This window comes from Chaetodon auriga, chromosome 21 (assembly GCF_051107435.1).
Source record: "Chaetodon auriga isolate fChaAug3 chromosome 21, fChaAug3.hap1, whole genome shotgun sequence".
NCBI classification, from domain to species: domain Eukaryota; kingdom Metazoa; phylum Chordata; class Actinopteri; order Chaetodontiformes; family Chaetodontidae; genus Chaetodon; species Chaetodon auriga.
Genome location: NC_135094.1, coordinates 15,665,565 through 15,692,481, shown reverse-complemented (window position 1 = coordinate 15,692,481; position 26,917 = coordinate 15,665,565). Strand labels below are relative to the sequence as shown.

Below are 26,917 nucleotides of genomic sequence, written 5' to 3'. Positions count from 1 at the left end.
CGAAAGCAGCCAAAAAGAGCAGCCAGTAGCTCTGACTGAAAACAAAATTTACCAGCTGGGGCCAGATGCCCAAAAACGTATTGAATAAATGTGCCGTAACAATAACAATGTGAATCATTCTGCAATATTTACTGGATAAATACATACAAGTTCAATTAGATGTTAAGATGTGAAGGTGAGCAACATTGCTGCAGTAGAAAATCGATATAACATGTGATTAGAATACAAAATAAATACAATGAGAGAAATTTGAGAAATAATGATATGGAAAATAAAGTTAGAATTTACATAAACCAGGAATGATGTGCCAGCATTCACTTAGACAAGACTAATGTGTCTTGGTTTGTGCACTGTAAAAAAAATACACACATTACAAGTGTTTAACTTGCACTTGTAGATCTTATGCTCAGGAAAAGTACAGAGGTTATGGTCTTGTCTAATTGTTCTTTAAATCGTCTGGATAGCGAGGTTGTGTCATAACAACATTATACATATATCTAAGGCACTGACTCAGAGGTCTACTCTCGTGTCCCGTGTTATTACACAGCAATATTTGGGGTGGCGCGCCTGTCGCCCGTGCGTTTCGCTGCTCGGAGGCTTCTGCACAGAGATGGCAAGAGAACCGTAGCGGACTGTGAGGCCTGTACGGTTGGGCATTTTACCGACAACCGTAACGTTTGAGAACCGCAGAGAGTGGGAAAGGAGTGGAACAACGGGCAAGGTAACACACGGCTGCTTATGTAACTCAAACCATTACGAACGACTTTCTCCTACAGTCAAAAAATGCTTTCTTGACAAGTCTCTCCTCTACACCTAACCAAACTGTTTGACTATGTTAGCTCTGTGATGGCGGACAACTAGCAAAGCTGCTAAGTAAATTAGTTAGCCGGCTAGCTGGCAGCAATTGGATAATAGCTAACTTGGCTAAGTTTGTAACGTTAGCTTGCTAAACTAGCAGTGTCTGCTCTACTGCAAGTTGTACAGCTAAAGATTAAACAAACACACTGAGTGTTACAATTGCGTGACGATGTTACCAACTGGCTAGCCAGTTAGATATCGTAACGATAATTAGATGGCTAGCCATGGCGTCAAGCTAGCTACTCAAACAAATAACACTAAAATGGGGATTTTTTTCTGTGGCTAGTTGCCTAGCTTAGTGATAGCTAGCCAGCTGACTAGCTTTCTTTGCAGACCAGTGCCAGTACATGGCTACATGTCGTTAGACAGCCTATCTGACTAACACTGTGCCTATGTGATGTGTCTGTTGCAAATATATGATGACCAAACATTTGGATCAGATCTAGGAAATTTCTATCCTAAGGCTAATAGTTGCACATTAAGTTACTCTTACTTTGTGGGCTAACGTTAGCATGACACTAGATTATCCAAAGTTAGCCAATGCTCGTTAACCACATCAGAGTTTGTGTGTGATGATCAGCGTTTGCGTTGAAATAAACAATTGGTATTTGCGTTTGGCTGATGGATAGTTTGGAATGAAATCTGCTCCTTTATTGCTCAATAATTAGTGGTCTTGTTTACTGAAGTTTGTAATCACAAAAGAAAACAACCATGGTCACCTCTAACTCTAAGGTGTTGACATTTGTTGTCTGTAAGGTGTTTCCTTGGTTATGCTCAGTACTTGACTAAAGACACAGGTAAACATAGGCCTTGCATGAGGCACACTACTGGACGCACTAGATATGAACAATGTAAAACTTGCACTGTATCAGTCCCTGACTGGCATAGATAGGGAATTTTGAGCACAATGTGTCACAGTGTTAACATAATGAACTTGGCCTCGTCTAATACCTGATGAGGAATCCCTGTCAGTAAAGGTTAGTCCCAGTCGTCTTCCATTCCCTTCTGTGGAGAGCCCTGGCCTCAACGAGAAGTGGTCAAACACGACTTTTATTTGTTTCAGTGACTGATGAAGGTTTTCTTTACAATCAGCTATTGTATTTCAGGGTCATTAGTGCATGTCCTGCTGCCTCTCAGCTGTGAACAGTGGTTTGGCAGCTCAGCCTGTCACATACTGTGTAGTATTTGTGCCACATCGGGAGGGAATCACTTACAGGAAGCTGTCACTTGAGCAGCAACTTTTGCCTGGCTGGTTCTGAAATATACTTGTTTGGTTCTCTCTCAGTCTTTCTCTCTCTCAGTCTTTCTCTCTCTCTCTCTCTCTCTCATACACACACACATACAAACATTGACCTTTGAAAAGGAAGAGAGCAGCTGTGGGGCGAGTGGGAGTTGTGGCCTGCTGCCACTGTGTGAATCTAGTGTGTCATGCTAACATAAAGAAAAGTTATGAGAATTTAACATCGCTCGATTGTGTTTGAGATAAAGGAGAGTTCGGATTAATATTGACATTCACTTAACAGCCTTGACTGTATGCAGGGAAAGCTGTCTCACTACCAAGGGTAAACTGTGCAGTTATGACAAATTTTGGCTCCCTGATGGTCAGTAGACTGCTGTAGTGAAATAGTGAAACGGAAGCTTTTTATGCCCCTTGTTGTCATAAAATTTCATTTTGAATTTACGTTATGTCTTGAGGCTGAGTTTATTTTGATGTAAACAGAAAACTAACACAGCAAAACAAGACAAATGTGTGTTATGTATGTGTTTTGGCTTAGTCTTGTGTTCTGTTACTGAGGTTATGACTTCTTTTTTGTTTTTTTTTTCCCACTTTTGTGGAGTGAGGGTGTATTTTGAAGGGGGACTTAAGTCCTGTTCATGTAAGCGAATACCCCCCCCCCCCCCCGACTTCATGGTCTGCCCAGATGTATTCCAGACAGCTCTAATACTGTGTGTGGGGACCAGAGCGTCCATGTTGGTGTGTAAACTGTTATGTGTGTGTGAAATTAGAGAACCTTAACAACCCTCGTATGAGCTCAGTTTCTAAGATCTGTCAAAAACCTTCCCTAAAGAAGCTTTGGCAGATATGCAGACACACGGACGCGCACGCACCACAAAATATAAAGTGCATTGTCCAGCAGTAAGCAAGTTGCTAGCTGTTTTGTAAGCAAATCCACCCCTACACCAACACTGCTGGCTACAGTCTGACCAGCACATAAGAGAGCGCAAGCAACCAGTCACAGACAATGAGACACAAAAAAAACAAAGAAAACCTAGAATACATGGTTAAATACTGTTGTGCAAATTGCACATTAGAGTTGTGCTTTCCTTACCCAAGCATGTGATGATCTCCCATTTTTAATATGTGTGTTATCTTTGGAAAATTGCTATTTCAGGCCATATGCTGTAATGCAGCCAAGAGCTGGTGAACAATTGATGACTTGAAGACAGAACTGTTGTAGAATTTCTGATGGCCATGTTGGATAGTTGTTGTTTTTTTCCCCAGCTGACTGAGGCTGTATGCGGCAGTGCATTTAAAAGTATATTCTTTATATCACTTAATGGATACTACTATACTGTTGTGTGCTGACAGTGGTTAAATGTCCAGAAGTCTTCCATAGATCAGTTTGTCACATCCCGTCTCTGTACACTACTGGTTGTCTTCACCATGCGTTTGAGAGGAGGAGAGTTTTCACTCACTTAGCCATCTGCCACGCATCATCAGACACATGCACAGAATACAGGAGTTAAAATGTCTGAGGTTCTGGTGCGGTGTTTGTGTTTATAGTACGCTGGTAATTCAAATGTCATCAAGATTGCATTTAATCATGTAAGTCTCTGATCAAATGTCCTTATGACCCTGTTGAGTAAAAAAACATTTTGATTTCTTGTTTCAGTACATATATTTTCGATCTCAAGGCTCTACATTCAATTATGCTCTGAGTCTGCTAGTCATTTGGAGTCCATAGTCATGCTTAAGGCAAATTTAAAGACTTCAGCATGGATGCCTCAAACTGATCTGCCAGATCAATATTTACAAAATTAACTATATTCACATATTGATGTAAGACACTTTAGGAGACCATTAATGGAGACCTGGATACAGTCCATCTTCTTTACAGCAGATCTACACAGTTGTCAAGTATATCTGACCTAGCGTGGAGGTTTTGTGAGAGAATATTGATATTGTATTGTTATAGATTGGTATCAAAGCAAAAAATAATTCGATTAGGATGTCCCTAGTCTGCAGCACACCTAACTTGCGTGTTTATTGTCAGCATACACTGGAGCACCCAGAGGAAATCCAGACTGACACAGGCAGAGCATAAAAACCTGATATAGAAAGTGCTTGGGCCAGGAATTGATCAGGTCCTTCTTGTTGGAAGACACACTGCTAATCACTGAACCACTGCATATTCCTGTGCTGCTGCGGTCTTCATGAGGCAACCCCTGCAAAAGTGAGGCTTTAACTCAGACTTCTAGGCTTAATCTGAATAATATTACATTTGATAGGTAAGTGTGCTGATCAGGGTTGTTATTTTCAAACCAGTAAGAGACCCTGACATGACACAATTTGTGCACGTTTTTTTGGATTATAATATATCTCCATCTGTGAAAGTATTTAATTTTCTTTCACCTTATTAAAACATTCCCATTACTGTAACAGAAAAACATGACAACATGCAGTAGGTATTTGATATAAACTTAACATGTAAACACAAGTTAAGGTGTGCCAACTTGCTCAGTAATGTTTGACTCTGATTCTGAACCTGATTCCTTTTAATAATTAACAAAATTGGCAAGTTTGTCCTCATAGAATTCAACTTCAGAGTGATCTTAATATATCAATAGAAAAATGGGCCAGTTTATCTGAGTTAGATTGGCAATGTTAGAGTTACATATGTTATCTGTGTTTTCAACATGAATGTAATAATATAATAAAAGATAAGGTACCTTGTGGTGGTCTTGACCCCCTAATTTGTGGTTAATTGACAGTTGATGATGCTAACACACCAAGTAGTGTAGTAATTTGCCAACAAAAGGCAGGAAAGAAGACAACTAATAGCTAGCGAACATGGATGTATAAGTCTACTAGGTACCTTTAAATTTAACTAAGAGAGTCTGACTGTTGTTCACTGTCTGCCAATCATTTTTGCACTTGACTATTTAGCTAAATATTAGTCAGTCAAAACTCATGCGGATTATGTCTGCAAGCTGTCACTAGGGAGTTTCAAAAGTAACAGTTACAGTTTTTTTGACTGATGGTGTCAAAATAAGCATGTATTGATGTCTCACTTTTTATATCAGCTACTAAATACATGGAGTGATTTGATTTTCACACCTCCAGTAAACAAATTTTGTGATTATTACACTTGGTAAGTCGCAAGGTGGGATGCGTTTTTCATTGACAGGCTACTGAATGGGTTTTGTTCATCTCAGATACAAGATTAATGTCATCTATTTAAATTAGGTATTTTCAGCAGTTAAACAGAGATAAAATCTAAAAATTAATTTGCAATATTTTTGATACGTCAGATATTCACATCTAAAAGAGAATAAAATATGCCTTATAACATAGCATATTTTAAATAGCATATAAAAACTGTTGACCATGTGTCAGTCAGTCCATATATGCAGTTCCAGGAGGAATGGGGGCCAGTCTATTAGCCTGGCTAATAACTGTTTTCATTATTCATTATGTCAAAACCCTTGAGAGGGATGGCAGATGACCGCTGGACTCCGTCCCATTCCCATCATTTATCCCCTAGATTTTTTCTGTCATAGCTTTCACCTGCCTACTGCTGTATGGAGTGCTGTTAACCAGTGTCAATTTGCTCCTTGTTGCCAGGATCAGTTGTTTTGCTCAGTGATTGATTTCATTGCTGTGTGGGCCCTTCGTTATGTCTCTCCGTAGCTATGTATTAAGATAAGAAATCAACATTTCATGGAAGCAAAGTTCGCATGTCATGTCTTCAAAGTTTCAACATTTATTACATGTTAAGCTTTGTATTTTTTCCCCTGTATAGCCATTTTTGAAAAGGACATGGGCTGTTTTTAAATGTTTTTTTTTTCTCTCTCTCTCTCTCTTTTTTTTTTTAAAATGAATGAGCTCTTTGGTTAGATTTATTATATGCATTTTGTGTTGTCTGATCATCCAGCTACAGCCTGCTTTTAGTTTATTCTGTGTGAAATACAAACTCCAAAAACTGGAAATATGCTACATAAAGATAAAATGGACATGGTTTGTGTCCCATACTGCTCTGGATGTCTTTGAAAGCAGTTTGATAAATGAGGTAAACTTTAACTTTGGCTTGGACCTTTCACGTTTAAATGGCTGATTAACCTAGCAGATCAGTAGTGACTCACTTGGTATGAAAGCGTAGCGAGTAGAGTTTCAGTGGTATGAGATTTACTGGGTACGATAACCTCAGAAAATATCACAGTACAGCATTACACAGTTATCATTACTATTATTATCAGTTACAGTGACCCTTAAAGGAATGAAAACAGAAGGATTTTTTGCCTTGAATATATTCTTTATTATAAGTTCACAAAATATTTTGTCCTGACAGACATTAATCTTGATATAAACTTGAAATATTTTTTAAATAATACAAATACAGTAGAATTCAATACTGTAGATAAGCAAATGTACATGATAAATGTCAGTTTTCATATCATGGTGTACGCTACATCCCTAGTATTAAGATAGCAGCTGTAGTTTTGCCTGATACTGTGCCGCTGACTTGGATCATTTTTTGTCTCCATCTGCCCTGTAGCCTGTACACTGATCATGCTGACTTAATTCTGGCACAGACTATCCCCTATCTTCTTAATTGGGTTCCTCCTAAGCTGCTTAAAAGCTGCCTGTTCCAACATAAGGTCTGTGTTGGGTAATCAACCAGTCTATATGTCAGCCTAGTGCTGTGATCATATAATCATATCAAAAAAAGCTTGGCCTTAATTGGAACCTTGGTATTGGATCAGGAAACAGTGCGGGTGTCGTGACTTCTGGAGCTGAGACAGTTAATGGGCATGTTGTCTTCCTCTTTTTGCCTTATTTTGTTCTGTACCTTTACTGTAATTACACCAACAGGTTAATTTACTAACTACTTATTTAAGAAATCTTAAAGGAAGTTTTTTTCATAACGTGCATGTAAATTTAATAGTTGATGAGGTTGTGCAGGCATAATGAAGGACTCTAAAAAAATGTTTACATGCCGTATACAGTATTAATGGTTTTGCTGTGTTGCTGTATATGATAATAGTATAGTACAGTATAGTATACTAACAGTATAGTACAGTATAGTGATGAAGTATAATCATTCCATTCCTAGTGTCATACAGTTAGGATGAATGAAAGTCAACATTTAGGGGAGCTTTGTCGATCACCTGATGATTAATTTGGTCCCCCCCCAAAAAAAATGCAAACCCCCTTTAACATTGAGAAACTGCATTGTAAACTCAGCTGTACAGCCATACAACAGCACATGGCGGATTGTAGTATGAGTGATCAGACAGGTTTTAAACAGGTTCAGTTTCTCCTGGTTATCAGTAAATCAGTAGATGAAAAGTGATAACAAAGCTGGCCATCCTTGAACTGTTTATTGTATGGAGTTGTGCATCACATGGCAAAATCCGAAAATATACTATGTTCTTAGTAGGTCAAAGTTGAACCAGGTAGTAGCAAACAACATGTGATTGCTTTATGAATACTGCAGGGACAAATCAGAGTTTACAGTGTGGTAGACTGAAGCTAGTGCTCACAAATGTAGCAGACTTTTTTAAACTTTGGTAGTGACCCAGTAAAATGTAACTATTGCTCAGTAATAATTCACTGAAAAGAAGAAGTCAGTTTCTTGCTGTGAGTGGGAAAGTTGAATATGAGAGTTTTGTAGTTGACTGGTAACTGGGATCAGTTTTAGTAGGGATCCAGCTAGTTTTGCAACTGTATCAATGAAATTGAAAAAAATCAACAGGGGCTTTTCACAGAATGTCCTATTTATTCCTCCATGTTCAGTAATAAGTTGGTGTCTTACTCAGAGGTCAGACTTTGACCTGCTAGAGTTTGCGTCAGCTGTTCTGAGGTTTATCCTAAAAATGAGCTCTTTTCTGTTTCAAAGGAATCATGGGACACGGAGTGGGCTGAACCAGAGGGTCTAGCAGCACGCACCAACTGTGAGTGTAGATTGTGTTTCCAGCATTAAGTCCATGGAGAATTATAATATGGTAAACAGAGCTAAGAGCCGGAAAGACCTTAACCACAAAACTCAACAAAATGTTCAGAATATGCCGAAGCATCTTCTACAACTTCTCAGCTGTATTTTTTATTGGAACCCCGACGAGTTCACCTGTGTCTTATTTGTGTTTGTATTTACTGGGCATGTTTCCTGTGTGTTTGATGTTTGCTTTGTTTGTCCGTATGTGTATGGTTTTGAAGGTTTCCCACTGTGGTGTATGACATGGCCACGGCCTCATCTAGAGCAGAGTCGAGCTATAACCACAGAGGAACGTCACAGCTCCATGCCATTGGTGAGTCTTCAAGGCCATAATGTTTGGGAGTGCAAGTTGGCCTCAGGATCTAGACGCTGTCGCTCCATCAGAAAGTTTACATAGAAGCACTATCAGCAGGATTTCCTGTGTGATATCATGATTTCCCCTTAATCTATCACATTATTTTATGCTGAAAATGTAACCTGTTGAAAGTAAAAAATGTCACTAGCCTCATCACTTCCTCTATGTACCATCACCAGTTTCCTGTGCCAAAATCAAGAGGAAGAAGAGCCTGTTTGGGACTGCCATTTATGTGGAGGTGACAGCGGAGGGGGAGTCACGCCGCACAGCAAAGTCTCACAGCTCCTCCAGTCCGAAATGGGATGAGAGGCTCACTCTGTAAGAAGCAACAATTTACCTCTGTGTATCACACAGTCTGTGTCTATTTACCTTAATACCAGTTTCTCGCTGTTTTCTCTCCCTTTTTCCTTTTTTATCATCTCTGTGCACAATATACATGCATTTAGTGAGTTCTATGTAAGTTCCCATTCACAGTGTGCTTCATAAATGAGTGTGGGAGGATAACTCATAAATCCCCAGACACTTTATTATTTGGAAAAGATAAAATGAGAGACAGACTGTAATGATTTCTGAGAGGGACCACGAACATCTGTCTTCTCACACTCCCTCTAAACAGAATATTCCTCCAGAGAGCTGATGTAGATCTCCAAATGGCCCAACCTTGTAAAGAAAAGCAGTTGAGAGAGAAAGATGGAGGACAGAACTGTTGCTCCATCTTTCTTTCTCATCTGCTTTTTTAATAGGAAGTGGTGTTCCGGTATGCAGGCTGTGGTGCAGGAACGTGCTTTGGTCGGTCTGACAGTGTGTACCTTATGTAACGAACAGCGATAAAGCATATTTAAATTTAAATATTTTTTAAAAAAAAAGCATTATGAACAAGGGGAAATGCTGTAGAACAACACACAGAGGTCCTTGTATCATCCAAGACAGTCATTGGGCCACAACATGGCAGTCTTACAGCTCTATGGCTTCCAAATGGTTTGGCCACATGCCAAAGACACGTCATTGCAAATGCTAATTGTCTTGATTGAGTAATTATTGCCGATAAGACAGTGGAGCTGTGTTTGCACCATGTATGCAAGCAGTTACAAGTCCTACACATAGCATTTATGCTATGATCCTAAGTATTTTTCTTCAGGCTAATGTGTGCAAGCATGAATGCAATGACTGTGCTGTGTAGCGTTTATTTTGTGTAATGACAGAAAACACAAGGAAAGCAGCGTTATGTGAGCTGAGCGCATCAGTCGCTTAGCCTGCAGCAAGGACAAGATACTCTTGTAAGATTTTTTTCAAGGGGGAGTGGATGTTGACAAGTAGAGAAAATGTGAGAATGAGTAGCATCTAAGTAAGAGTTGTTTTTTTGCTTTTTTTTCTGAGCAGGAGTACATATGTCACCTCATGCCTGTGCTCTTTCCTCTCCACATTCACGTTTATTCACTAGTCCTCCCCACACATTTTGGGGAGGACTAGTGATCAAGTGTATACTGGCTTGAAAATCTGGGGCAGTATCAGGCAGAGTGTTATAAAAATTAAAAAGCCTCTGTTAGCTAATTGAATCCACCCTGGATTCTACCTGAATGTTTGACTTTTTCGCATAATGCTGTCTGATTGTTATTTAAAAATATGAATAACTCATTGTTATTGTTACATTTTGATGATAAAACCAAGTTTGTAAATGGACTAAGGATGATCAGCATCAATCTGAGCTAGTTTCCACACCAATACAGCTATTAGCATTAGAGTCTGAGATCACAAAAGCAGTCACAGAACACCTTTTTACAAGTCAAACATCAAATACACTGATGAGCCTATACTCCTAGTCTTCTCTTGTCACTAGATACACTGCAGACACACAGCAGCTGACAAAAAGAGGATATATACAGAGAAATATCAGCTGTTTCTGAGTGAATCATTGTCAGTGTTATGAAAAGGAAGTATAAAAACCACAAGAATGCTGAGCTTTCAAGTTTCATCAGGATATCATCATGAATGACACCATCAAGCACATCGTGTTTCGGAAAGTAGTTTAAAAACACGTACACAGAGAGCAACCATTCACTGCATACTGCCATTGGAAACAGAGTACAATTAGCTGATAATGAGCCTGATCAGCCAGCGTCAGTAATCAATATAAAAACACATTAAATATCCACAGTCGATGAATATGAGACAGCCTTGTCATACTTTAGCAGTTACCTTTAACCCTAGTTAGATATCACCCTGCAGTGATCTGGTTGCAAACTTTTGAACACACATATACTAATACTTACACTGCACAGTGTTTAGCTGCTTGTACTGAGCACCTTTCGTTAATTGTTAACTTGCTGTTAATGTTTGTGAAGTGAGAGAAATCCTGTTGATGTCCTGCATGATAACGGAGACACTGGGAAACATGTTTTGTTTATTTGGTACTTCACATAGTAGTAGAAGTGTTTTTTAATAAGGAAATTTGCAACTTTATTCTGCCACTTCAAGACAGGGAATGTGTGGTGGTCCACAGCACTGACCGTTTGGCCGTGGTATAATTCCTGCCCTGTGATAGACCAGTCTATGCTTTATGCCTGTCCTTGTTCTCATGATGTTGTTTGAAGAACTACGTGTATTTGTTTCTTTGTGTGCTCCTGTCTGTCTAGGAATGTAACACCGCACACACAGGTGGATTTCAAAGTATGGAGTCACCACACCCTGAAGGCAGATGCTCTGCTGGGCAAAGCCACGCTAGACCTCCTTCAGGCCTTGGAGCAGCATGACAGAAAATGTATGATTAAGCTACATCAAACATAAAGAACAATGTTGTAATGAGAGGTCTAGGGTGTTATGTGCTCATTATTTCACTAATACCATTGTGACACAGTTTAAACAGTACTAGACAGATTCATGAAGGTACTGTTTCTTTAGACTAGACAAAATCATTATCATGCATTGTGATTTTTTTTCTGTCTTTCTACTTCATACCTACCCAAATCATGTCTGGATCATCTCTTGATTTATAATAGGGGTCATTAAAATTTGTGTTGATCACATTTGCCACGACAGCGAGTTGTTTGCACACAGCAGATCAATATGTCTTTTTCTCGAATTTGAATGTTGTAAATGAAGCATTTCTGTGGAAGTGGTTAGCTTTGTGTTTTTCCTGATGTCACTCTATTGTGTTGTCCTTCTCCCACCCCATCCCTACTTTGGCTCTGCAGTGGAGAATGTGAAGGAGGTGCTGAAACTTAGCGTGGAGCAGAAGGGAGTTCTGGTTCCAATAGGAGAGTTAACCGTCTACCTAGATGGCCTGACTGTCACTGATCAGGAGGAGCTGGCACCGCTTACGAACGGCAATGCAGCAAATAGCATCAGTGAGCTGAGTATTTATATGTTAGGGGTGGGTGATGGTGGGGTAGCCATTTTTAATTACCGTGTGCACTGGTGAGTGACAATCAATGAGGAAGCACAGAGAGAAAAATGACACCAAAATATGCATACAGATACATGTACTCAGGGATGTAGACTGACATTGTCTTCTTCAACTCTCTGCAGAAGTCCAACAGAATGGCAATGCCATCCATGAAAACGGAGACTCTTCTTCTTCTTCCTCAAGGGCTGCCAACAGGTAAATTAAACAAACCAGCTATTCAGGGGCATTTTATGTTGCTCCATATATTTCAGGAGGAAGAATATTCTGTCTACTTCACTTGTCAGCCTGTAATGTCCTGGTCACAATACGTCCTTCAAACTAAGGAGCATGCTTATCCTCCGTGAAAGGAATGCCAGCAGTTGTGTCTTAGAACTCATGAAGGCATTTTATACATTACTGTTTGATATTTATCTGTTTGTTTATTTTTATGTTATGGAGGTCTTCGTCTTGACTGTGTCTTCCTTTTTCTCATTTCTGGATATCTCCTTCTCCTGCTTTAAGCTCTAGTGTTGCCCCGCTGGTACCAATCTTTATTATCTGTCACACTGTAAATGTGCCCTTCAGTGAGGCTAACAGGGTTTTCACTGGAAAGCCACAAAGGAAGCACATTTTTTTCAGTGCAACAGACAGGAGGTTGGTGGGAGGGCTGTGGCTGCCTGTCTCCTCTCTGCATTGCAGTTGCTGAGAGGACTGCAAGACACAAACAGGGGTATATTTAAATCTTAGTGGTGTTCCCCCTCTTTGGGAGTGCCAGAAATGTTAGAGTACTCAGCCAGATAGGAAAAGCAGCCAGGGGGATATTCGTGGTGGCAAGACAAAATTTTCCATGTAATTCTTGTTTAAATAATGAAACCTTAGAGGCTATCTTGATGATTTCAGTCCTGGTTGTTTTGGCGACACCTGTAGTTACTGAGGGTAACAGCAAATGTAGTTTAATACTACAGGTCACATAATTCTGGGGGCAGCAATTTTGTCGTGTTAGTAACGAAGTCAGACAATAATTGGCCTTTTCCATCATTTTGCGAGCGACCATGATCTGATTTCATGCGGCGCATGGCATGAGTCTGCAGACAGCAGGGTACAGTGAAAGTGAAAGGAGATTGTTGCTGAGAAGTTGGAGTGCCTGCAGCTCTTCATCTAACAGCACACTGTGGCTGTTCCTTCTTGTTCCATTACTCCCTGCAATATTTCAAACTGATCCAATGACAGTTGTCTTGTTTTGTAGATGCATTTGTGATGAATGATAGCGGTGAGAGCAAAGCCAAATGACAATAACGCTGCTTTTCTTGACATTATAAACGTTAACTCATGTTTCGCCAGTCATTCGGACATAGATGGTGACTTAGCAGATATTTATTTAGATAAAAAATCTTCTTCATTTTTTAAACTTGGGCTTCGCCTCCCCGCTCCTTTTCCAAAATGGGGCTTCACTTGCATATGAAAGCCAGTCAAACAGAGGTGAACATTCGACTATTTAGCTGAGACCCAGTGCTTGGGGAACCGTCTGCCCTCTTTGCATTTGTTTCTCTTTACCTCTTAACTCGTTGTCCTTGGTCTTACATCACTGTTATTCATGGATTTTTGACAGTCTTCAGTCCATTGCCTGTCTCCTTTTTTCTATTCACTGATTTCAACCTTCCTCCCTTCTTTTATCTCTTCTGAAATCTTAGCTTTGTTTCGTTGTGTTTCCTCCCATCTTTGTTTTGCTTCTTCTTCAGATAGCTTGTGTGTCCACTTTTCTTTAAAGAGTCAATTAGGTAGAGCCTTTGCGTGGAGCCAGAGGCACCGGGTATCACAGCATGTAAAAACATTTAATACTGGCCTCCATGCTGGCTCCAAGAGTGTTTGTATTTTTCTCAAACTGCATCTTCCTGCTTATATAATTTCAGTAATTGCTTTTCAGTTTTGTTTGTGTACCTAATTTTTCTCTGTGCATCAGATTTCAATATTAAAACAGCAACTCCAGTTACTTTTGATTTGGTGTTTTTAGTTAACCTATAAATTGGAAGGAATGCCAGCCTCTGCTGGGCTCCACTCTGACATTTTGACTGGGTCAGATATGGTGGGAAATTTGCTGGCATCACTTTCTGTGCAGTGTCAGTGTCTTACTGAACATTGTGTATTAAGCATAGTCGGAGCTTTTATCATTGCAGATAAACTGAGTTGGAAAATCAACATTCATTGGAGTTGTTCACACTTGTGACCCTTTCTGACGTTTGTCTTATTGCTGGCTGGCAACCCACCTCCTGCCTAGACAAAGCCTGGACTTGAGTCATAGCAGACTTCTGGTCATGGTGTGGGCACGTCGGAGGCACCAACTGAACTCTACTGGCTCACAACAGGGCCTCTTCAGCTGTGTCTGTTACGTCACCACGCCATCCTATTATGTCCTGTCCTTACCCCTACGAGACAATAGTCTCAATGTCACAAGTGTTTTATCTGACACCAGCACACAGAGTGGAAGTAGCACACATTTAGCTCACCCTCATTAAGTCCTGTAAATTGATTTTTTTATAAGCCCGTTTGAGCCAGTAGAAAAAACAAAATCTTAATTTTTTGTTCTTAGAAGTTACATGTTTTAGTTTTGGTTTAAATATATACACATGAAGTATGTCTTGTGTTTATACAGATATAGAATTTGCCAGGATGTATATTTGATAACTGTTTTTGATCTCCTTGTGTGTTTCCTCCTACAGCACAGCGAATGGTTCAGACTTGGGTCCAAGGTCAGGTTCCTGTTCGGCCTCCAATGGGCTCGATGGTCAGATGCCCTCCAGTTCCTGCAGCCCTGCCCTCAGTCATGTCGTCAATGGAGATGCCACACCCAACTCCACCCCAGTCCACCAACCCTCAGACAGTGACACAGAGAGTAGGACGGGTGAGTTTTAGCCTTAGTTGTATTTCACAATGTGTTGATTAGGGTAGCTTTGAAGGTTTGAAGTAGAACCTCTGGGTTCTCAGGTTTGTATGGTGTTTCCAGCCCTGTCAGTGCTACGCAGCCGTGCAGTCCCAAGATGTGTATTATTCATATATGTTTTTCTAATTTATGGCCATAATCTCCTATGAGTGTAATTAGAATTAGAATTAGATAACATATCCACTGAATATATTCGATAAGCTATAGGCTCGTGTAAAAGATAAAATGCAAATTATTACCCAACCACCTCAATTATCCATGTGCATCTTTCCAGAAAGTGTTCTTTGTATTACCTGGGCTCCACTTTAAGTGGAAGTTCTTCACGGTTCACTTGGTCCTAGTGAACAGTAGAGAATATCAGTAGATTCATTTTCATTAAGCGAGGCCTGTAATCTCTGCTGCTGTCAGCACCTCTGCCGAAAACCCCCTGGAGAGATAAACAGAGAGAAGAGGAAGGCAGACTGCAGTATACTGTGGGGGGCAGGCAGGGCACCAATAGCACACTGACTACACTGAGCTGAGGCTGATGAGTGAATATTAATTCTTTGCTAGTGTGCTGAAGTTAGGGCTCTTACTTGAAAAAAAAAAATCCAGTTCAAACGAGTTAGAACGAATGCTACTTGAATTCATGCTTCTTGAATTCATTAAAATGCTACCCATGTCTCCTCATCATAACTGACATGATTTCCCTTATTTCACTGCCTCACTTGAGTGACAAGCTAACAGGTGAATTGTTGTTGTGCAAACATCATTGATGTGTTTTTAAAAAGGCAGCAAACAGCCTAACATTTATCCATCCATGATGTCAGGTCCAAAATACTTCCACACCTTTTTCCCCACATTTGAACGTGTTGTTTAAATTTCATATAAAAAGTGACACCCCTTCTGAGCACCCACCCATAGGTTGTTGATGCATATGTTTGTAGAATATACTAGACTAATGGGTGCTTGTTGTACATCCATTTGAAAGCCAGTCCTTTTCCTGCGGCATCACAGATACTAAGTCATAGATGGAGGAAGTGCTCAGTCCATGGATATAAACAGCACCATTGTCTTTCTCTGACTTGCCTGCAGTGAATGGAGAGTCCTGTGATGCTGCTCTGGAGCCATCCTCTGCTACAGCTGATGATGTGCTGCCCCCTGCAGATGACCAGGAGGACTCCAATCAAGATGCCACCGTGCCAGACTCTGACACAGCACCAAATAGCACATCTCAACCCCTGTCCACCTCCACACAGGCTCCAGCCTCCTCTTCTGCTGCTAAGCCTACTGATGGCACCACTGCTGCTGCTTCCTCCACATTCACCTCCACAGCACAAGGGGCCACCACCATCACAACCTCCTCATCATCGTCCTCTTCCTCCCCAGCAATAGGAGAAGCAAATGCTTCAGGAGCTGGTGGTGGTAGCAGTAGTAGCAGTGCAACTGCAACTACAGATGGGGCCAAGCCCAGACAGCAGGCCCCCAGTGCTGGAGCATCAGATCCTCTGCCACCAGGGTAAAAACCACCAACTGCTCATTTTCTGCATTCCCAGGTGGTTTAGCATCGCTGTCTTTCAAAGCATTATTACATTGTAAGAGTCTTAACTGTGTTTTCAAAAAGAATATAGATTATTAGATTTAAAAAAATCAAAATATTGTAAAGTCTTGCAATAAATAAGAGCATTCCATCTTAAAGTGATTCTCCAGGCAAAATGTATCTCTTGAGAATGAAACATATAAACACTTCACACATGCTCATATTTCACCGAATTGTAGAAAAGAAATCTGTTGTAGATTTTCTGTCGTTTTATTTCTGTCCATCTCTGTCCTCTGGCACAACTTTAGAAAGCTTTTTTATTAGTAGCCTGCTTTTTTTCCCCCACAGTTGTAAACTGTTTTGTCTTTTAGGTGGGAGCAGAGAAAAGACCCACATGGGAGAACATACTATGTAGACCACAACACCAGGACTACCACCTGGGAAAGACCACAGCCACTACCACCAGGGTGAGCGTCTGTCGTTTGCTTTCTTTCTGTCTTCAGCCTTTTTCAGACATGGAATCTGTCAGTTTAGTAGGTTTATCTGTCCATTTAAGCAAGGGCTTTTTGGCTTCATATACAAGTCTCCATAACACCTTGTTTACATCAGATGGCTCTCAACCATGTCTGCATCTAAACAAAAATTATGCAGTTGCAGACCAATGGTAACTACTACTACTACTACGTAATGAAGTGTCCTGATATATGAATACAACCAAAGAGCAGAAGGCAAACAGTCCAGTGAGACAGCATGTTGTTCTCTCCACCAAATCAGTTATTTAATACATCAACACACTTAATACATCATTGCACTCATGCCAAGTCTACTTACAAAATTCAAGGTGGTGGTTATGTTCAGTGTTTGTTTGAGGTAACAGGTTTTCTTCCTTGATTGCCCTGTATTTGGCTCCATCCATCTTCCCATCAACTCTGACCATCTTCCCTGTCCCTGCTGAAGAGAAGCACCCCCAGAGTATGATGCTGCCACCTCCATGTTTGACAGTGGGGATGGTGTGTTCAGAGTGATGTGCAGTGTTAGTTTTCTGCCATTCATAGCGTTTTGCATTTAGGCCAAAAAGTTCAATTTTGGTCTCATCTGACCAGAGCACCTTCTTCCACATTGGCTGTGTCCCCCACATGGCTTCTGGCAAACAGCAAACAGGACTTCTTATGGTTTTCTTTTAACAATGGCTTTCTTTTTGCCACTCTTCCATAAAGGCCAGATTTGTGCAGTGCATGCCCAATAGTTGTCCTGTGGACAGATTCCCCCACCTGAGCTGTGGATCTCTGCAGTTCGTCCAGAGTCACTATGGGCCTCATGGCTGCATCTCTGATCAGTGCTCTCCTTGGTTGGCCTGTAAGTTTAGGTGGACGGCCGTGTCTTTAGGTTTGCAGTTGTGCCATACTCTTTCCATTTCTGGATGATGGATTGAACAGTGCTCTGTGAGATGGTCAAAGCTTGGGAAATCTTTTTATAGCCTAACCCTGCTTTAAACTTCTCCCTGTCTGACCTGTCTGGTGTGTTCCTTGGACTTCATGATGCTGTTTGCTCCCCAATATTCTCTTAACAAACCTCTGAGGCTGTCACAGAACAGCTGTATTTGTACTGAGATTAGATTACACACAGGTGGACTCTATTTAGTCATTAGGTCAACATTCGATCATTCAGCAATCATCAGGCAACTTCTGAAGGCAATTGGTTGCACTTAAAGAAAGGTGGCTGACTGCTTTTACACACTGCACTTTTAAGTTTTTTATTGGTAAATAAAAAAATTTAAATCATGTATAATTTTCTTTGTACTTCACAATTGTGTGGCACTTTGTGTTGCTTTTTCACATAAAATTCCAATAAAATACATTTATGTTTGTGGCTGTAACGTGACAAAATGTGGAAAAGTTCAAGGGGGATGAATTCTTTTGCAAACCACTGTCCCTGTTTGTTGATTGTCCTGTCCATCTCCTCCACTCTGCTAGATGGGAGCGCCGAGTGGATGACCGGGGCAGGATCTACTATGTGGACCACAACACCCGCACCACCACGTGGCAGCGTCCCACCATGGAATCAGTCCGCAATTTTGAGCAGTGGCAGAGCCAACGCAGCCAGCTGCAGGGAGCTATGCACCAGTTTAACCAGAGATACCTCTACTCTGTAAGACAATTCCCACCCTGCCTCTACCCACGTGTCCCCTCAGACACTTTCAAAGCCGTCGTAGATTCAGTTGTCCTGCCTAAATGCGCTCACCACGTTTTAAAGTGTCCATGTAGCTCCAGCCATTCCCCAGTACTCAACCAGTACTACAGAAAATAGAGAAGACATCTGGGCCTCAGACTAACTGAGATTAACCACTTTCAAAAGTCCCTTTGAAGATAATTTGCTTGCATGACTTTCTGGTAATTTGTGATGTTTTTAATCACTTTGCTTGGTCTTTATAGTCTGTAATGGCTCAGTTATTGGATGTATTGTCCTGGTCCTGTGAACCGTCATGTAGGGCTCTGAAAAGCTCCGTTGTGTTTTTGCAGAGTTTAAAAGGACCAGATTTTTATTGATCTGGTCCTTTGATGATAAGTCAGACAGATCTGATTTTTGTTAAAGCGTCAGTTGGTTTTAAGTTTATTTCTATGCAGAATGCAATCTAGACCTTTCCTGTACTTAAAACTGGTATTACCACTGCACATAATGTGAACGTTGAAATGACACTTTGTGTGATACTGAACTCAAGCAAGTTTCAAGTTGGTAAAAAGGCAGGACAGAAATCGATAACACTGCAGCCTGCTCTGAAAATGAGTAGCCTTACTGTAAGTATAGAATAAAACGACATATCTATGTTGTTATTTTTGCACCCCAGGATATGTTTTTCCTGTCCTCATTGGCATGAGTGAACACGTCGTTATCAAACTTGTCATCATCATGATGATGATCTTAGCGATCACAGCCCGCGGCGGCTACAAATTATGAAACCGGAAACTTGTGTCCTTTCCACCCGTTTCCTCGTCCCTGTCTGTGGGTGTGTTTGTTTTACCACCCATCTCACTCAATACTCCACTCACCCCACATAACCTGGAGGTGAGAACTTTACCTTGTCAGAATTTAAAATATGCCCACCCCAGCCTCTGATAATCTGGTTATCTTTGTGAGGGTCCTGAGTCTTTGATCTCCGCAGTGATGTCATCTTCACTGATGAGGATTACCTCACAATACAAATCAAAAGACAGACAGCTGGCAAGTATTGAGCAGTAACTTGCCACAGAGGCCCTCCTGTTAGCAATATAGCTAAACTTTGGAACATTTCCCGTTTCCTTGCTCCCTTTTGTGGAATATTCTTTTTATGTTTTTTAATATCCTGCATATTTGGAATATTTCTGACCAGACAAGTATCCTGCTTGTGTTTTCTAAATGGACGTCTGTGTGTGCATCCCTCGGTTTCAGGCATCCATGATGTCTGCTGAGAACGATCCTCTTGGCCCGCTACCTCCTGGTTGGGGTGAGTTCACATTCTGTCTTCTTAATACTGCACATGCTTTCCCTTGGTGTCAGTCTGTACCATATTTTAAATGGAAAACAGAGTGACATCAGCAGATCTTGTTCGGAAGTAAAACACAGAAATGTTAACCATGGTGGCGATTTTCATGTGAAAATTGTTTTGTTTAATACAGAAGTATTTTATGATGCGGTTAAGTTGTGTCAAGATTATTCTGAGTCAGCACTGGTGATAACCTGTAGCCACACTGTGGTGCTGACTGCCCATCCATGTCCTGTCTGTGTTTTTATCAACTTTAGAGAGGCGTGTGGACTCCAATGACCGAGTGTACTTTGTCAACCATAACACCAAGACAACGCAGTGGGAAGATCCCCGAACCCAAGGGTGAGCTCAGTGCCAGAAAAACCACAATAGAAAAAAGTGGAAACTTTTCCAGATATTTGAAACGCATGAAAAGCAAAAGATATATTGTAAGAAGCCTTTATGAGTGTTGAAAGATGGCTAACTTATGGAATTAAACAGGATGATATATTATGATATATAATTCAGGATTGCGGAAGATATTATTTAATGGGAAAGGTCACTTTTTTTCTTTGCTGCACCACAGTAAGTTCTCTTTAAAGTCAAGCCAAACCTAAGCTTGATGTCGCCCATATCGCAAAGCATGCCTCAAAGGGCTGTGAGCAACATTAGCAAAACACTCAAACATGTAAAAAGGTGCAGTATATGCAATAAAACTGTAATGAGCAGTATTATATATACATATACACAGAAAGTCTTAACATATGCAGTACATCTGTATAATCCTGTGCACATATGTGTGAGGAGACTGGCATTTCTCTCACAGGTTTATATAGAGTGACTAGAGGGGAGAAGTAGGTTGGATGGTCTATCAGTGATTTTACCCGCCTTGTCTCCTGTCACTCAAACTGGTGTGCCAAAATAGAAGATTTTGCCCCATTTCCACTAGTGAGCTTCCCCAGAAGGTACGCAAATTATATTCTGTGATGTATGCTCTATTGGCTGAAATCTGTGTCTGCTTTGTAGAAAAGTCACTTGGGGACACCCAAGCTTAGACACCGAGCTGAAAATCCTCTAGGGAACTTTGGCATAACTCTAAAATCGATCTCATTTGATGAAGTTGAATAAATATCAGTGGAGAAATTCTGAGGCTGCAGCTGTGGTAGAGTTTGTTGAATTTAGACTGGAGGGGAGGTAACATCTGCTTTTTCTGACCTTGCTTGAAGGAAGCTGAGATGAATTCCTAGAGGAGTCGTTATTCTTTCTCAACAGAATACCAAAAATGCCCTGTGACGGCATGATGTGCGGTAACAATTAATCTGCAAGGACAAGACAGATAGAACTCCTTTGGGCTCCAGATTCTCTGCGCTTTGAGATCATAAGATTTTCTTTCACAGTACCTCTTTGTTTTTTTGGTTGGAAAGTAAATCAGTCGAGAAGCAGATTGAAATCAATATCAGGGTTTAAGCCTGATATCATTACCTGACCCTGAAGTTCAGGGTCTGAACGTCCAGTTACATGACTGCAGTATTCAGAGACTGCTTTCTTGAACCAGTGCTCTAGCACAATGTACAGCAGGTTAAGATCTACAGGGAAAGAACAATCTGTTACAGGGTTCCCACATGTCCTGGAAAGCAGTTGAGCAATTTTCCAGACATGGAAGACCCATGGAAAGAAAGATGAGAAAATGTCCTGGAAAATCTTCTGTTGTTGTTGTTGTTGTTGTTGTTGAACAGTAGTTTATGGACAAGAGTATTTTGAATGGGTTGCTCTGGATTATGTTGTGGAAACACTGTCAACACACACCCAAGTCACGTCACATGGTAGCACATGCAGGTTGGAAGACGTTACAACTGAGTAATCTAAATTCCATCATTGTTGAAGTTTTTAGTGGTTTTACAGATTAACATCGCTTTCTTCTCTGCTTGTTTTAAACAGTTGAATGATGTTAGTAGTTTGGTTCAGTTGTTAAAGTTGACGTTCTTGCTAGCTTGTTTTGCCCGCTGGCTGAATACTGGAGAGCAATGATTTTTTTTAATTTGCTAGCAATTTCTCTACAAATACAAAGCTGCAGTGATGTTGTTAAAGTCAAATGGGCCATAACATGAAATATTTGAAGTGTTGCCCAGAGTGGGTTTTATTAGCCCTTTGAGACACTCCACTAAATATTATGAGTAAAGAGGCTAAAGAATGATGTGATAAGAGTCAGTGGCAGTTCATAGTCCAGGCGAACTCTAACTTTCATTTCAGTACGTAAAGTTCAGTCTGGCTTTGTCAGTAGGTTAAATTGTAGGCTGCTCTTAGTGCGTGATGTTCAGGCTCTTCAGTTGTTTGAGTTCAGGCAGCAATGATTTATGTAATTCCTAAGACAAAAGGGATTCAGGTTATGAATTGATAACTAATAGTGCTAATGATGAATTACATTTACATAGCATTTGCCAAACAAAGAGCACAAAGGGTTTTCTAAATACAATACAGTGATGGGGGACTATACAAAATAAAGATGCAGTGACGATATTAATACAAGGCAGAGGAGATATTAAAACATCTAAATCAGACTTCCACAGTGAGGAACATATTGGTGCACGACACGATACCTGCCTGCCGTACCAGCTAGATCATCTTTAAAAATGTTCCGGAAAGTCCTGGAAAATGATCTGTGGAAAAGAGTGGAAACCGATCTGCAAAAGGCAATAACTGATATACTGAAATACCATTAGAAGATAAAGCTTGTTCAGCAATCCATTGAATTGTTTTGGGTCCACCCACAGTGACTATTTACAGAAATGTTAACATGATTTTCACACATTTCCCTGATTGTATTCCAAACATAAATGTCACTGGTCTTTGTGGATTTCACAGCAGCTATAGTATGATAAACACAAGTCTGTTGCGTAATATTTCAAAGGTCCGGGTGTTTTGGATTCAGGTCTTATCCTTCAACGTCGCTTTCATTTCCCACATTTATCACTCCACGTATATAATTGGTCCCTGTACATCCAGGCTACAGAATGAGGATCCTCTGCCTGAAGGTTGGGAGATCCGGTACACAAGGGAAGGAGTTCGCTACTTTGTGGATCACAACACCCGAACCACCACTTTCAGCGATCCCCGCACTGGAAAGTCCTCTGTGTAAGAACAATTTTTGAAATGATTTACTCATTCATGTGTGCTGTATTACATTACATGTTACCAGAAAACATACCAGAGGCTTCAGTTTTGTGAGCAGCCTGAAGAGCTGCAGCCGTGGGAGATTATGCCTAGTTTAGGGGAATGTTAACTTGAACCAGATGTGGAGTTATTTGTTCCTTTAATTCATCCAATGTACATACAGCTCATGTCAGGTAAAGACAAATACAGCATGTGTTGATTCAGAAAAGGATGTCTCCCACTGGTGTAACTAAAAGGCCTGTACTGTATTTAAGACCGGAAATTCAGGGAATGTGGTAAATGTTCTCAGAGAGCCAGGAAATGTTTCCAAAGATTAACTTCATTGAATGCCAGAGCATATTTAACATGAGGAACATTTATTTTATTACGTGATAAAGATTGAATTAATCCCCATCAAGTTTTTCCTTTTTGTTCTCCTCAGCACCAAAGGCCCTCAGATTGCTTATGAGCGCAGCTTCCGATGGAAGCTCGCCCATTTCCGCTACTTGTGCCAGGTAGGTGTTCTCTTGTTCGTAATCCATCACTCTGTTTCTTGCTCTCAGTCACTCATGCAGATCTTATTTTTCCCTTCAAATGCATTCCGTGTTTCCTCAGTCCAATGCTCTCCCAAGCCATGTGAAGATCACGGTCTCCAGACAGACGTTGTTTGAAGACTCTTTCCAGCAAGTAAGAGTCCTTGTACCACTGTCCAGCTCCAGTTCAAACTAATGTCACACAGGACGTACAGTAATGAATTTCGAGTGCATGGTTTATTTCAGAGTTTTTCTCTGCCGTACATACAAAAGCATTTATGCCAGCTGTGCATGTGTTGCTGTTGTTTAGCTCATGTCCTGTTTGTTTTCTCTGTTTGTTAGATTATGGCCCTGAAGCCTTATGACTTGAGGAGGAGACTCTATGTCATCTTCAGAGGCGAGGAGGGTCTAGACTATGGTGGCTTGGCGAGGTAATACAAGCAGTATATATATTTCCATAACTCTTTAGAGCAAACTATCTTTTTGTCAAATATAAGCAGTAATCAATCATGTGTACCTCTTGTCTCCCCTCTCTCTCTTCTCTCGTCTTCCATCTTTTCCTCCTTTCATTTCCTCCCTCATTTCCCCTCTAATTCATTCACTCTGTCCCCTTTGTCCTCGCTCCTTGCCTTTGTCTCACGTCACTTTGCAGAGAGTGGTTCTTCTTGTTGTCCCATGAAGTGCTGAACCCCATGTACTGTCTGTTTGAGTATGCCGGCAAGAGCAACTACTGCCTGCAGATCAACCCGGCCTCGGCCATCAACCCAGACCACCTCTCCTACTTCTGCTTCATAGGCCGCTTCATTGCAATGGCAAGTTCAGATGCTGCCCACACACATGCAGACAGTCCTGCTAACATTAACACCTGAGGCTGTTTCGTGTGCCATGTTTTCAGATCGACCAGCACTGTAAATGTCTCTTTTTATTTATCCCTTGCTGCAGGCACTTTTCCACGGCAAGTTCATCGACACAGGCTTCTCTCTGCCTTTCTATAAACGCATGTTGAACAAGAAGCTAATACTCAAAGACCTGGAGTCCATTGACCCGGAGTTCTACAACTCACTTATATGGATCAGGTAATTTGTGTCTTCAATCGACATGAGCTGGGGTGTTTGGGCCTGTTTGGCACAAACGTTCACATGGACTCGAGTATGAATTGGCTTTTTGTTTTGGGCTTGAAGCGAGTGATTTATGTGAGTGATTTTGTATGCTGTGCTTCCAAAACTGATTGCACATTTGGACATGTTTGTCTGCAGAAATACAGAGATGTTGATTGATACAATCCAGAGACACTTGTAAACCCCACTGAATATTTGGTTTTATTCACATTTAATCTGTGCTTCAACAAAACAGCCCTGGCACTAATTATCTGCCGTCATATTTGGACTCGTGAAAGAGGACAACCCCACACACACACATTTAGCAGGGGGAAAAGCCTTAGACCGGTCATTGTGTGCGTCATGCTGGGGAGGCTGCACACAAAGCTGCCCGGGCTGAAAGACAACAGGGCTTCTGCCCAATAAAATGGTTCTGTTACCAGCACTGTGTCCCCTCGCGGCTCCTGACACCACACTGTGGCAAGGCTGTTTGTTTGTTTGTTGTTTTAATGGGATGAAATCTGTCTCGGATCCTCTGTCTTTCCCACATCTCCCTCTCACGTTTTCAACTTCCTTGAGCATCATCTCTTGCTGCATTCACTTGCACTTGGACATCTGAATTTATGGCCTTTTGATTTTATGTTAACATGAAACATGAGTATCTTGAATGAATTATTCACTTCCATTTGCATCAATGAGCTGTTCGCCTTCGATTATGCTGTGATAGCAACACAATCTAATCTCTCCACAGGGACAACAACATTGAAGAGTGTGGTCTGGAGATGTACTTCTCAGTAGACATGGAGATCCTTGGGAAGATCACTTCTCATGACCTCAAACCTGATGGTGCCAATGTTCTAGTCACTGAGGAGAACAAGGAGGAGTATATCAGGTTCAGTACACCCACTGCTGTACCATGACAGCAACAATACGTGACCTCTCACTATCATTTTGAGTGGATACCTCATTACTTTTGAAACTTACAAAGTACATTTTTGCTGTCTGCCTCGCAGTCTAATGGCCGAGTGGAGGTTCTCACGTGGGGTGGAAGGTCAGACCAAAGCTTTCCTGGACGGCTTTAACGAGGTGGTTCCACTTCAGTGGCTCCAGTACTTTGATGAAAAGGAGCTTGAGGTGAGCGGCATGCCTGATGCTGGCAGTGCAGTGACATGCTCTGGTCTTTCCTAATCATTTGTTTTAATCCCAGTAACCTACCCTGCTTCACAGAGCTTTTAACCCATCATACTATCTGGGAAATAATGGAAATAAAATGGAAATGTGAGTGTTATTTGCTCTGACTGTATTTACCATGTCATATTCAGATATAAACAAACCTTTTACCATATCATAAGCAGACAAAGATGAAACAATCCACAGTTTAGTTGAGTTTAACTTTAAGCTACATTCCTTACAGTAACACCTAGCTAGCAAAAACTAGCAGATGATGGTAACAGGTTCTAAATTGTGTACTGTAAGCTACTATCTGCTGCTTAACTGAAAGATCATAAAGAAATAGAAAATATATTCACTCGAGGAATATCATACAGTTTTGAAAGCTTGTCGTCCTTTGGCTCAGACAGCGCAGTAGAGTTAGCAGCAGTGTGGGCTGCACATGTGTTGGGAGAACGCACCATGCATGCAGAGGGTTGTAGTTTCACTGAATTCCTGCTTAATGGGATACTGACGAAAGATCTGTTTGGATACGGTTAACAAAAACATGCCAGAAGACCTATTATTGCTTTTTGTGTATTTTCCCCTGAGAAATGTTAATCATTGAAAGAAACAATATTTAGATTGCAGTTGTGCAATATTCCCCAAATTGCTGAGCATAACTTCCCTTTAAAATTTTCTGGGAATTAACAAACCTGCAACCCCAACAACCCTGACGGATCCATCCCTCTACCCCTGTTCACTTGCCCTGTCTCACTCGCGTGTGTGTGTGTGTGTGTGTGTGTGTGTGTGTGTGTGTGTGTGTGTGTGTGTGTGTGTGTGTGTGTGATCCAGGTGATGCTGTGTGGCATGCAGGAAGTGGACCTGCAGGACTGGCAGAGGAACACAGTGTATCGTCACTACACAAGGAACAGCAAACAGATCATTTGGTTCTGGCAGGTACAGTCGCACGCACACACGCACACACACACACACACACACACACGCACACACGCACACACACACACCCTCTACTGTTTATAATGGAGAGGAGCAGAATATCCCATGCATTCCACGAGGCATTGCACATTACTGATGCAGTGTTACACAGAAAGGCAACGTTTTCTTTGAGTTCATGTTGATATGATTTGACCTGTCATCTGGTCTGTCTAGTCAGTAGTGTGTGGTCGCTGATGGGTGTGTGTGTGTGTGTGTGTGTG

General features: G+C 41.1%; 1 protein-coding gene across 1 annotated transcript in view; it reads left to right on the top strand.

Moving 5' to 3' along the window:
* Positions 1-578: 578 nt before the first annotated feature.
* Positions 579-26,917, top strand: part of wwp1 (WW domain containing E3 ubiquitin protein ligase 1) — a 29,931-nt gene continuing 3,592 nt past the window's right edge. The window contains exons 1-22 of the mRNA XM_076761209.1: positions 579-721; positions 7,980-8,034; positions 8,297-8,388; positions 8,610-8,748; positions 11,064-11,188; positions 11,622-11,774; positions 11,956-12,028; positions 14,530-14,711; positions 15,825-16,248; positions 16,641-16,736; positions 18,243-18,417; positions 19,696-19,750; positions 20,047-20,131; positions 22,772-22,900; positions 23,361-23,433; positions 23,534-23,605; positions 23,794-23,882; positions 24,104-24,263; positions 24,394-24,527; positions 25,300-25,440; positions 25,562-25,682; positions 26,553-26,657. Of these exons, the coding sequence (XP_076617324.1) occupies positions 8,319-8,388; positions 8,610-8,748; positions 11,064-11,188; positions 11,622-11,774; positions 11,956-12,028; positions 14,530-14,711; positions 15,825-16,248; positions 16,641-16,736; positions 18,243-18,417; positions 19,696-19,750; positions 20,047-20,131; positions 22,772-22,900; positions 23,361-23,433; positions 23,534-23,605; positions 23,794-23,882; positions 24,104-24,263; positions 24,394-24,527; positions 25,300-25,440; positions 25,562-25,682; positions 26,553-26,657 (2,601 nt within the window). The 5' untranslated portion in view covers positions 579-721; positions 7,980-8,034; positions 8,297-8,318. The remainder of the gene's footprint in view (positions 722-7,979; positions 8,035-8,296; positions 8,389-8,609; positions 8,749-11,063; positions 11,189-11,621; positions 11,775-11,955; positions 12,029-14,529; positions 14,712-15,824; positions 16,249-16,640; positions 16,737-18,242; positions 18,418-19,695; positions 19,751-20,046; positions 20,132-22,771; positions 22,901-23,360; positions 23,434-23,533; positions 23,606-23,793; positions 23,883-24,103; positions 24,264-24,393; positions 24,528-25,299; positions 25,441-25,561; positions 25,683-26,552; positions 26,658-26,917) is intronic.